Source organism: Phaenicophaeus curvirostris, chromosome 3 (assembly GCF_032191515.1).
Source record: "Phaenicophaeus curvirostris isolate KB17595 chromosome 3, BPBGC_Pcur_1.0, whole genome shotgun sequence".
Lineage (NCBI taxonomy): Eukaryota > Metazoa > Chordata > Aves > Cuculiformes > Cuculidae > Phaenicophaeus > Phaenicophaeus curvirostris.
The window spans coordinates 90,610,992-90,623,058 of NC_091394.1; the positions used below are offsets into that span (position 1 = coordinate 90,610,992).

A 12,067-nucleotide genomic window follows, 5' to 3' on the forward strand; every position below is an offset into this window, starting at 1 on the left:
TGATGACTGGGCTCAGTAGTGCTCCCTGGAGCAGGGATGAGAACCACAGTGGCTGTTCCAGGTGACTGAGCCTCTTGTGGTTTTCTCAGAAGCATCATATGCGTCACGCTCCCAATTTTGTGGCCAGTCTACCAGCACATAAGTGAACCCATCAGTGTGGTGGTTGCTATAAAAAGGCAGGTGAAAGTTCCACATGGAGTGCAGGGCTGCCTCTCTGACAAAAGGGGATGGAGCTCTCCCATCGCAAGATGGGCTCCATCCCATTCTGCACACTTCTTTGCTGCTTTATTAGCATAACAACAGCGAATATATTTGGTAAGTATGTTTGTTCTTTTCCTTTTCCTGTGTCCAGTAGTGGCTGTGCTCCTGTGATCTTAGTGCTGCTCTGTGTATTATTGCGACTGAGTCTATAATGATCTTGGATCTTGCACAGTGAAATCTTGCAAACTTAGCTAGATGAGTGCTGTGCAAACTGATTTTGAGCTCCAGGTTAAATACTAAGCTATGAGATCTTTAGTGGTCAGGGTTGTCTGAGATGAGTACACCTGGAATTTGGATGGAAAGAAAAAGTTTTCTGGAAGAGCAACATGGGCTAGAGGAGGAGCTCGAGTAAGAAAAGGTGATGCTGCAGGGGTGTGAAGGTCCTAAAATTCTTCTACTTGCATGTGCTGTCATCTGATTTAGGCTTTAACTTTTAAGATACTAGATGATCTGAGTACTGTCCCCAGTCCCTGGGTCTGAGTTTAGTAGTCCTGCACAACAAGCAATTTGAATCACTCAATCTCTACTCAGATGTCTTAGACTTTCTTTAGCACTGTACACGGGGATCTCCACACATCCCAGAGCAACTGGCTCAAAGTCTTGTTTGAGATTAAAATGGTGAGGTCTGCCTACATGTAGATGTCTATAGGTGATACCTTTACACTCTTATGAAAAATTTTACATGGACTTAAGAGGACACAGTAAATACTCACAGAAAGAGAAGTGATTGAGAGGTCTTAGGAGTACAGAAATCATCTGTGATTAAAGAAGCTTCTGAGCTGCGAATTATTGGAGGCTGAGAAGTAATCAAAATACTTATGATGTATTTGCCCTAGTATATGTGGTCACACTCAGACCAAATACTGGATTAAGTGAAACTTTGGTCCAAATCTCTGTAGCTGTGGTTTGTTTGTTAGCTGTGTTTTTATAGAACTAGTCAATGGAATTAAGAGCATGACATTCATTGAATTTTGAGGATAGGAAAAGTGTCAGATCAACTAAGCTGTTGTGTAAAAAAGAACCTAATTTCTTCATTCGTATTAAACAGCATCGAAATATGGGTTTGAATGCATTAAGTACTGAAGAGTCAAACTGTTTTTTTGCTCTATGGCTTCAGTAGTTGTCTATTTGTCCTGGTAAAAATTGAGAAGTACTCCTAATATGAATGAGTTTGCTAACTACTAGACATTAATTCTTTTTTAGGTCTTTTGCAAGACTGAGAAATACCTCTCCTTTTGGTGGAGCAGTGAGGGACTTAGCTTCAACAAAGAATAGATACTCAGTAACATTAATAATGTTATGATTAATATTATGGTAAAGGGCTGTTTTGTGGTGACAGCCACAACTAACTCTGAGTATGCAGGTACCAGAAAGAAATAGCTGTACCAGCACAGAGCAGAGCTGAAAGTAATTAAATATAGGCTTGGAAAACTGGTTCATGATGGTCTCAGTCATGTTCTTATCCTGCAGCTGGCTGCCCAGCAAATTTATTCTCTACTTCCCTGTGCTGTCCTGTGCAGGAATGTGGGCAAAGAGCAATGAGGAAACAACCAGGGAAGACCCATGAACTCAAGGATTTTGCCATGCAGCGTTGGCACTAATAGATTTTTGGCAGAACAATCTTGTGGTGAAAAAATCCTTACATGTTTACCTTCTTGCTGCTTTCAGAATACCAGACAGATTCCCAACCATTACGCCCATGCGAACTTCAGAGGGAGAAGGCTTTTTCAGGAGGAGAAACCTATGTTCCTCAGTGCTCTGAAGATGGCCAGTTCAGGTAATTAATACCTGCTATTATTCTGCTGTTATGTGACGTGACCATTCACTACTAATGAAAGCTTTATCTTCATAGAATTATAGAATAGTTAGAGTTAGAAGAGACCTCAAAGATCATCTAGTTCCAACCCCGTGCCGTGGGCAGGGACATCCCACTGGATCAGGCTGCCCAAGTCCCCATCCAACCTGGCCTTGAACACCTCCAGGGATGGGGCATCCACAACTTCCCTTGGCAACCTGCTCCAGTGTCTCACAACTCTCATGGTGAAGAAATTCTTCCCAATGTCTAATCTAAATCTGCTCCTCTCCAGTTTATACCCATTCCTTCTCATCTTGTCACCACAAGCCTTTATGAATAGTCCCTCTCCAGCTTTCTTGCAGGCTACTTTCAGGTACTAGAAGGTCACTATAAGATCTCCTTGGAGCCTTCTCTTCTCCACGCTGAACAAGCCCAACTCTCTCAGCCTGTCCTCATATGGAAGGTGGTCCAGACCTTGGATCATCCTTGTAGCCCTCCTCTGGACCTTTTCCAACAGCTACATGTTCTTCCTATGTTGAGGATTCCAGAACTGGACACGGTACTCCAGATGAGGTCTCAGAAGAGAGGAATAGAGGGGCAGAATTACTTCCCTCGACCTGCTGACCAGGCTTCTTTTGATGCAGCCCAGGATACAGTTTGCCTTCTGGGCTGCAAGCATACGTTGCCAGCTCTTGTTGAGTTTCTCATCAAGGAGCACCCCCAATTTCTTCTCGACAGGGTAGCTCTCAATCACATCATCCCTCATTGTGTACTGAAAATGAGGATTGCCCTGACCCAGGTGTGGGACCTTGCACTTGGCCCTTATGAACCTCATGAATTTCTCACAGGTCCACTTCTTCAGCCTGTCCAAGTCCCTCTGGATGACATCCCATCCTTCTGATGTGGCTACAACACCACTCAGCTTAGTGTCAACTGCAAACTTGCTGAGGGTGCACTCGATCTTGCTGTCAATATCATTGATGACGATATTAAACAAAACCAGTCCTAGAACAGACCGCTGAGGGACACCACTAGTCATGGATCTCCATCTGGACTTTGAACTATTGATCACTACTCTCCGAATGCAACCAGTTTCTTATGCACTGTACCATCCACCAATCAAATGCATATCTTTCCAATTTAGAGAGGAGGATGTTGTGGGGGACCACATCAAAGGCTTTACAGAAGACTAGATAGATAACCATAATCACATTCAGTCTTGAAGAGCCTCATTATTCGTGGAGTGGAGGGTGAGGGGTGCAGGAAACTGAAGTGACTTCATTGAGCTGCTTCACAGATCCAGCCTTAGCTGAATGAATTCCTTGTGGCTGGAAATAATCTCTGAGTTAAGAGATTAATCTAAGACTAATAGGCTAATTTTGGCCACATTGTTTGCATGTTAAATACTCGATGCAGTTTGATGTGTAATGCAGCTCTCGTGTTCTTATGCATGCTCATGGGTGCATGTTCTGTGACCAGTTCTGTGATCAGGAAACCTTTCTAAAGGTAGTAAAGGAACCAAAAAGCACACAGAAAACAGTGACTGAGAGAGCAACATGTTGCCTGAAGATGCAAGAAATTGATGAGTTAAAGCCAAGGCTGATGGGGAGTGCAAATTTTAGTGTTCTCTACTGTTATCTTTTTGGCTGTTGCCTAGGGTGGGGGACATTGACAGTTCCAGATTTGACTTAGAAGATGTCTCAAAATGTACAGTAAATTTCAAATATTGAGAATCAGGATTCTGTCCAACCTACTTTCTTCCTGAATGACTTCAAATCACTTACCTGTAGTTCCTGAAGACTTCAGGAAATTATTAGAATTAAGAGCTCCTTCAGGTAAAGTTAGAGCCATCAGAAACATGGCCCTTTCTGATTACATTATTTGCTGTGTTAAAGTATTTGAAGCTGTTTCACTTGGTTTGTGTTTTTGTTTGTCTGGCACTGACTGAGTACTCCATCACTGACAAAACAAAATGTTACTTGTGATCTCCTTCAGGACAGTTCAGTGCAGTAGGAATGGTCTTTCCTGTTGGTGTGTGGATGAGAATGGCATTGAGGTTCCTGGCAGCAAACAGAATGGATATCCTGTATCTTGTAAGTTGCAAGCTTCTATTTTTGTTCAGATTGGATGAAGAGCCATTTAAATCTGCTTTTGAACCACTGAAATCAATAATAGATTTGACAGACTCTAGTTTGTTGCAATTTGCTGAGGTTTTCTAGTGGAAGTTCTGGAGTTTCTTTGGAGCTCATCATGGAAATCTGATACACCTGGTTGGTTTCTAGTCATGAAGATCACAGTGAAGTGAATCATAGAATTGTTAGGGTTAGAAAGGACCTCAAAGATCATCTAGTTCCAACCCCTCTGCCATGGGCAGGGACATCCCACTAGATCAGGTTACCCAAGGCCCCATCCAACCTGGCCTTGAACACCTCCAGGGATGGGGCAGCCACAACCTCCCTTGGTAACCTGTTCCAGTGTCTCACCGCTCTCATGGTGAAGAAATTCTTCCTAATTTCTAATCTAAATCTGCCCCTCTCCAGTTTATACTCAGAGGTTGTCTTATATGATTCAGTGCCCAACAAATACCTTCCTCTAACTGTGCCCTACTCTGGTGCTACAGGCTTATCCTTTTGCCAGCTGCAAAAGCAGAGGATCTTGGTGAGTCGATACATCAACAGCAGCAGCATCTCCTACATCCCTCAGTGCCTGGATTCAGGGGCATTTGATGCAGTGCAGTGTGACATGGAGCTGGGTCAGTGCTGGTGTGTAGATCCAGAAGGAATGGAGATTTATGGCACCAGGCAGAAAGGAAAGCCAACACGGTGTAAGTAATATTCAACAAAACAGTGGATTTTATCAAGTGGGAAAGTTTGGTGTGAATGAAAGGTGGCTGATCAGGAGCTTGGACACTGCAGCCTACATTTATCCTTAAGTGAGGAATTTAATTCTTCTTTTCCTTTGGATATAAAAAGAATGCGAGGCACCTAGGTGTCCACATTCAATACAATTAATCTAAACCCCTTCCAAATCATGTGATGGCTACTCAGCTGTTCATGAGAAATAAAAACACCAATAAACATTACTTCTGTTCCCTGTTAGGTCCAGGGAACTGTGAGATCCGAGATCGTCGCATTCTGCATGGGTTTGGGGAGAAGAGCCCATCACAGTGCTCATCAGATGGAGAATTTCTGCCTGTCCAGTGCAAGTTTGTCAACACTACAGACATGATGTTTTTTGATCTCATTCATAGTTATAACAGGTAAGAATGTAGGTTTCTGAAACAGAGAGGCAATCCCGCATGCTGCTTCAAGTCAGTTTCTTACTGCATTTTTGTTTCCACATGTGACCGCATATGATTATATTTTCTGTTAGTGAATGGACTAAGTAAAAAACTTTTTCTTCTGAATTAAATATTCTCCTATGGAAAGGCCTGATATTCTGTCCCTGCAGTTTAATCAGCGTGTCCTCACACAGCAGTGGATACTACATTGTGTTCTGTATTTGGAAAAGTATGTAGGGCTACCTTCAGGAAGACACACAACAGCAAATTAGATAAATGTAAAAGGAAGAGAGGAGTTCAGACATACATGTGAGGTAGGAAAGATGGGCAAGTGGCAACATGCAAACAGCAAGGGTTCCAGGGTTGCTGAACAGGTGAAGCAGCAAGTGATCAGTGGGTGTGCTGAATACACAACTGACTTTGGGTTGTTTGGCTGGGCTGGGGAACACTTCATAACACTGGATTAAATGCTTGTCCATGGGAACAGAAAATGGTTGTCCTGTGGAGGAGCTAGGAATTAATACAGAGGACGAGAAATAAGGGATGGGCCAGGGGAACTTCAGGGAGCGGAATTTGTTTCAGTGCAGGTGTTTAGACTTTCCAAAGAAATCTTTTTGTCTCTTGTGATCTTGGCATCCCAGTTAATGCATTTCTCCAGTGGAGGGCAGTGGAGTAAATATAATGTCTCATTCTGACTTGCCTCTGTGGTAGCAAATGCATTTTGTTGTAAATGTCAGTTTTGCTGTTTTGAGGGTTTTCTTCTTTTAATCTAAGGAAACCTGAAAGGCAGACCCAAATGCATACTGCAAATTTGTCAGAGCTTTGGAGAGGTTATTTTGGCAAGAACAAAATCTTCTATCTAGTTTGTTGGTTTGTAGAATGTGGAAATACTAAAAGAGCAATTACAGAGGAGAAAGCAATGCTTTAAATTACCATTTTTTTTCTCCCATTGAGACATTTATCTGTAAAGACCTGCAAGACTGGACTTTTCTTGTGTCTGTGTCATGCAATAAATCACAGCAAGATCATTCCACTCTCAGCTGACTACCTTTATAATTATGGCATTGACTTAACCCATTGCCATCACATCCGAGAATCTCAGGTCATTAATATATTCAATTTCACACTATTCCTTCCTGAAACGTCGTTATTGGACAGGAGGCCAGGAGATGAAGTGATGAATTCCACAGCAAAGAACTATAGGACAACAGGGTTTTAAACCCATATGTTATGTTCACGTGGAACCAGTGAAGCAACTTTCTTTGGTTCCACAGACTGATTTTTGAAATCTAGACATGTCACACTAGCTCCCTTCACAAATATTTTCCCTACACACTCATAAATACTCCAGAATAAATAAATATGTTTAAAAAAATGGAGACATTCAGAAACTTAAAGCTAAGTCTTTCCTGAGAAAAAGACTTTGAGGAAGAATGATGGGTCTAAATTTCCTGCATCACCCTCATGACTTGGCTGCTGTTACTTATTTTATACAGACTGTGCCTGGGTCCTACTTGGATGGGCAGCCATATAGAAAGCCCTGTAGCAGATTGGGGAGAAAGATCAAAAAACCAAAAGTCAAGGAGGATCCTTTTTACTTTCTTGTTGTAATTCTCATCAGGCTGAAGACTCTGTGTCACTGTCTTTATCTCGGCTCACTAGAGGTTCTGTCCTATTATGTATTATTTTGTTGGCAGTGGAGAAAATAGTCAATGAGAAAGGCAGCTATAACTTGAGCTGCACATCTGAAACACAGAAGGGGCTGCCTGCAAACCTGCTTCTGAAGATCAGTAATAAGTTATCTTTGCTGGAAGCCAAGAGCAGAGGCTCACAGTTGGACGAAAAATTCAACAACCTCACATTTATTTACTTTTGCAGATTTTTTAGTGCAAGCATTCTTGTTGAAACGTGTGGATACACAGCAAATTTATCCATGACTTAAATGTAGTCATCTTTTCTTCAGCCATTGTTTGAGACTGGGTCTGATAGATGAGGTGCTATCTATTATCAATACTCGTCTCGATGGCTGTGATTAAAAAGAGGCTGAGAAAACAAAAAAAGCAATAGGAAGTGGGTTTTCCAAATAAGGTGAGCAAAGTTCCATCCTCTTGTTTGTGTGAGTCTATTTTATATCTGTTTGTATGTTATTTAGCTGTGCTCTTAACCTGAAACAAAAAGAAAAACAGAATGAGAGGATATGACCACACTCCTGCCCCATATAAAAGTGGCATAATTATGCATGTGACTTCTTAACATTGGGGATGAAAGAAATCAACATGCAGATTTTTTTCATTGCATCCTGTTTCATTCTGCTATATTCTGGGATGGTGAGGTAATGAGCTTCAAGGAAACAGGCAGTGCAGAGGTCTACATTTGAATACAAGGGATTTCCTACAAAGATGGAAGATTGTGTTCCTGCTTGGGCAGTGGCCAGTGCATGATAATGCAGGGGACCAGAAAACTCTTGAAATGCTCCAAGCCATTATGCCCATGTGTTCATAGAAAACTATAGAAAGATGACATTTAACTGGTTAAATAGAATCATAGAATAATTAGAGTTAGAGGGGGCCTTAAAGATCAACCCCCCTACCATGGGCAGTGACACCTTCTGCTAGATCAGGTTGCTCAAAGCCTTGTCATTTTAATACCCTTAAGTACGACATTTTGATTCCTATTAGTATGCCAGGGTCAGCAGCAGAGCAGGATTTCATGAACTCATGTGGAGGGAGTCAGCAGGCTTTTACTCTGAAAACTTCGGAGAGTGCCAGAGCAGAACAGCACTATGCAGGGATGTGTAAGCTCCGAGACAGGAGCACTGCTGGATAATGCTGGGACAACCCTAAGGTTATCAGCCCCTTGCTCTGCCAGGAGGTGGTATTGCTTTGTGTTTCCCTCAGCTTGCATTTTGTGTGTTGAGGAAGCAGTAAAGCAGTACCAGGGAGGTGGTTGAGTCACCTTCCCTGGAGGTGTTTAAGGCACGGGTGGATGAGGTCCTGAGGGATATGGTTTAGTGTTTGATAGGAACGGTTGGACTCGATGATCTGGTGGGTCTCTTCCAACCTGGTTATTCTGTGATTCTGTGATCTTTGGACTCGATGCTATAAGAGATCTGTTCCAACCTGGAGATTCTATGATCTTCAGCTCTCCCAGCAATTTGTGGCAGAGCTCTCAGGCAGACCTGTGAAAGCAGCAAAGGGCCCTTGCTCCACACCTCTTACCTGACTGCTGGGATTCTGCCAGCTGTGAGCCAGACAAGCATTTACCTGTGTTTCTTAGGGACACTGCAGAGTGCATGTGCTGGAACAGCCACAAAGCTGCTGGAGGGCGACATAGAAGTGAGGCTGGTCATAGTTAGTTTCACAGGGTCACTGTAAACTCCTTTGGCACGTTAATCTTTTTCCCAGTTGATCATGGCTTAATTCAGCATTATTTTTACTGCTAATTGTCTTTCCTTGGTAAAAACCTACTTTGTGTAGTTCTCTGAATGTCTTGAGCAGAAAATTCCACTTCCCTGTTGTTAGATTTGTCCCAAATAAGCCACATAGAGCTTGACACCAGACCTTTATTGCATTTTAGGGTAAGGGTATGTGTCTGTAAAATAATATAAATGTTTTGGAACTTGGCATAATTGTACTGCTGGTTATACTATCTGAATCCAGAAAAAAACCCTATCTTCTGTTTGCTTGGAGAAACTTTAGTGTATCTGTCAGATAAGATCACATTCATTATGCTTTTTCCAACTTTGACCCTATTAAGTTTCCTTCCTAAATCATTGCTTTCCTGGAATCTGGCTGTTGTCACTCCATGAATATTACACTGGAAAGTAGCATCTCTTTGATCTCCAGAAGTAAAAGCCGATCTTACTTGCAATATGTTAAAATCCCTTTCTCTTTAATCTGTTGAGCTATGCTCTCAAAATGAAAAAGATTAGTGAGGATTTTATCAGCTTTTGTGCTTAATTCACTGCAGAAAGTGTAAGTAGTGTGCAGGGAAAAGGAAACAACCTGTTTATTTAGGCTCTCTGCCATCCCATGCAGATTTGTGGAAGGAGCTAATGAGCGGGTGTTGTAATACATTAAGCAAACGTCTGTCTACTTAAACACACTTTCACAGACTTTCAAAGATGGAATAGAACTGCAAATGAGTGTTAGATGCCAAGTACCTGCTTAGGAAGGGTCAGAAATCTGTCTGAAGGGAAATCTTATTGTCCTGTGTTTGCTTAAAAAAAAAGGCATTTAAGAGATGTTAGCCTGCTGAAACACTGATTTGGATCATATTAGAGTCTGGTTGCCACAAAGAGACCAACAAGTTTTCTAATGACTTTGTGCTGCTCAGACATCCCTGCCATACAAATTCAGGAAGGAAACACAAATGCTTCTTTTCTTGCTGTCAGCACGTCTTCCTAGGCTCTTCACAGGAGGCTGCTTTTCCTTCCAGGCTCCCAGAGGTTTTCCAAACGTTCAGCTCCTTGCGGGACAGGTTCCCAGAGGTGTCTGGGTACTGTTACTGTGTGGACAGCCTGGGGAGAGAGTTAGCAGACACTGGTAAGTACTGATCCTTTAACTTGAGTGGCTTTGAATTCCCAGGGAACGGACAAAATATTAGTCTTAAAATTCATTTGAAACTTCAGTTTCATTCTTACAAGGGGTAAGAGAACTATGACCAGTCTAGTGACCAGTGTAATGACCATGGGAAAGACTAAAGCTCGGTCAGTAGCAAGTGGAGTTGCTACTGGGAGCTAATCCGGTCCTTTTTTGGGATGATGCAACAGGATTTCTGAATGTCCTACCTCTGCCCGCACTAGAAAGCTGTATTGTATTTGCGAAGGCAAATTAGCAAATGCAGGAGAACATAAAGAGCCTGGGCTGTGGATGTGGTCTTCTTGGACATCAGTAAAGCCTTTGACAGTTTGTCATAGCATTCTGCTTAGGAAACTGTCAGCCTCTGGACTGGACAGGTGAACAAACCCCTGGGTGGAAAACTGGTTGGCTGGCCGGGCCCAGAGAGTGGTGGGAAATGGAGTTAAATCCAGCTGGAGGCCAGTGACAAGTGGGGTTCCCCAGGGCTCAGTGCTGGGTCCAGCCCTGTTCAATGTCTTCATCAATGATCTGGATGAAGGCATTGAGTGCACCCTTAGCAAGTTTGCAGATGACACTAAGCTGGGTGGAAGTGTTGATCTGCTGGAGGGCAGGGAGGCTCTGCAAAGGGATCTGAACAGGCTGGACCGCTGGGCAGAGTCCAATAGTATGAGGTTTAACAAGGGCACATGCTGGGTCCTGCACTTGGGGCACAACAACCCTATGAAGTCTGTCTAGAAAGCTGCCTGGAGGAGAGGGACCTGGGGGTGTTGGTTGACAGCGACTGAACATGAGCCAGCAGTGTGCCCAGGTGGCCAAGAAGGCCAATGGCATCTTGGCTTGTATCAGAAACGGCGTGACCAGCAGGCCCAGGGAGGTTATTCTCCCTCTGTACTCGGCACTGGTGAGACCGCTCCTCGAATCCTGTGTTCAGTTCTGGGCCCCTCACCACAAGAAGAATGTTGAGGCTCTGGAGCGAGTCCAGAGAAGAGCAACAAAGCTGGTGAAGGGGCTGGAGAACAGGTCTTATGAGGAGCAGCTGAGGGAAGTGGGGTTGTTTAGCCTGGAGAAGAGGAGGCTGAGGGGAGACCTCATTGCTCTCTATAACTACCTGAAAGGGGGTTGTAAAGAGGAGGGTGCTGGCCTCTTCTCCCAAGTGACAGGGGACAGGACAAGAGGGAATGGCCTCAAGCTCCACCAGGGGAGGTTCAGGCTGGACATCAGAAAAAATTTTTCACAGAAAGGGTCATTGGGTACTGGCACAGGCTGCCCATGGATGTGATTGAGTCACCATCCCTGAAGATATTTAAAAGACAGGTGCATGAGGTCCTGAGGGACGCAGTTTTGTGGCTGATACGAATGGTTGGACTCAATGATCCAATAGGTCTTTTCTAACCTAGTGATTCTGTGTGTGATTCTGTGTGAGACTGAACTATTATATTTCCTTCTTGCTCAGCTAAAATCATGGAATGTGTTGGGTTGGGGCGGGCCTTTAAAAGTCTGTCCCTTCTGTCACGGGCAGGGACCTCAGATGGTCTTTCCTTTCCTTTTGTATACTCAGGATACCTGTCCGGCATATTAGTGAAGATCTTTAGAAGAAAGAAAGAATGCTTTTTCCAAGAAAAAGGAATGAAGAGGCTTAGAACTTCAGTGTCTTTTTTCCTTAGCTGGTGTGATTTAAAATAAAAATCCCAGAAAACTGCAAGGAATCATGGCTTAAAAATTAGGTGGTAAATGAGAACTTCAGCATTTAATCCCCAAGAGAGTGAGAAGTTCTCAAAGTTTTGCACATACGGAGAAACTAGTGAACATATTTTATTTACTTAAGGTGAACAGCCAAGGAGATTAGGAATTGTTTTTTTGAAACACTGGTTCCCCAAAACATTGATTGTTCTGCTGCAAATGAAACCTAACAAAGCCACAGCACAGGACCAGCCACAGTTTCTCCTGCTCATTTTGGTAGACGTCAAGGCATAAAGCAGAGGACTGGGCACTTGCCTGTGGGTTGTATGGTGCAGTGCATTAGGTTTGTGCAATATGAGTAATTGGCCTGTTTAGAGGACTGGTATTTTATTATAGAATCATAGAATGCTTTGGATTGGAAAGGACATTTACAGGTTACCTAGTTCAACCCCCTTGCAGAAGCAGGGACAT

The 12,067-nt window shown here is 43.2% G+C and overlaps 1 protein-coding gene across 1 annotated transcript in view; it reads left to right on the forward strand.

The window, feature by feature from the left end:
- Positions 1 to 248: 248 nt before the first annotated feature.
- Positions 249 to 12,067, forward strand: part of TG (thyroglobulin) — a 160,568-nt gene continuing 148,749 nt past the window's right edge. Inside the window, exons 1-6 of the mRNA XM_069853184.1 lie at positions 249 to 315; positions 1,930 to 2,038; positions 4,052 to 4,149; positions 4,677 to 4,880; positions 5,156 to 5,315; positions 9,774 to 9,880. Coding sequence (XP_069709285.1) covers positions 249 to 315; positions 1,930 to 2,038; positions 4,052 to 4,149; positions 4,677 to 4,880; positions 5,156 to 5,315; positions 9,774 to 9,880 — 745 coding nt within the window. The remainder of the gene's footprint in view (positions 316 to 1,929; positions 2,039 to 4,051; positions 4,150 to 4,676; positions 4,881 to 5,155; positions 5,316 to 9,773; positions 9,881 to 12,067) is intronic.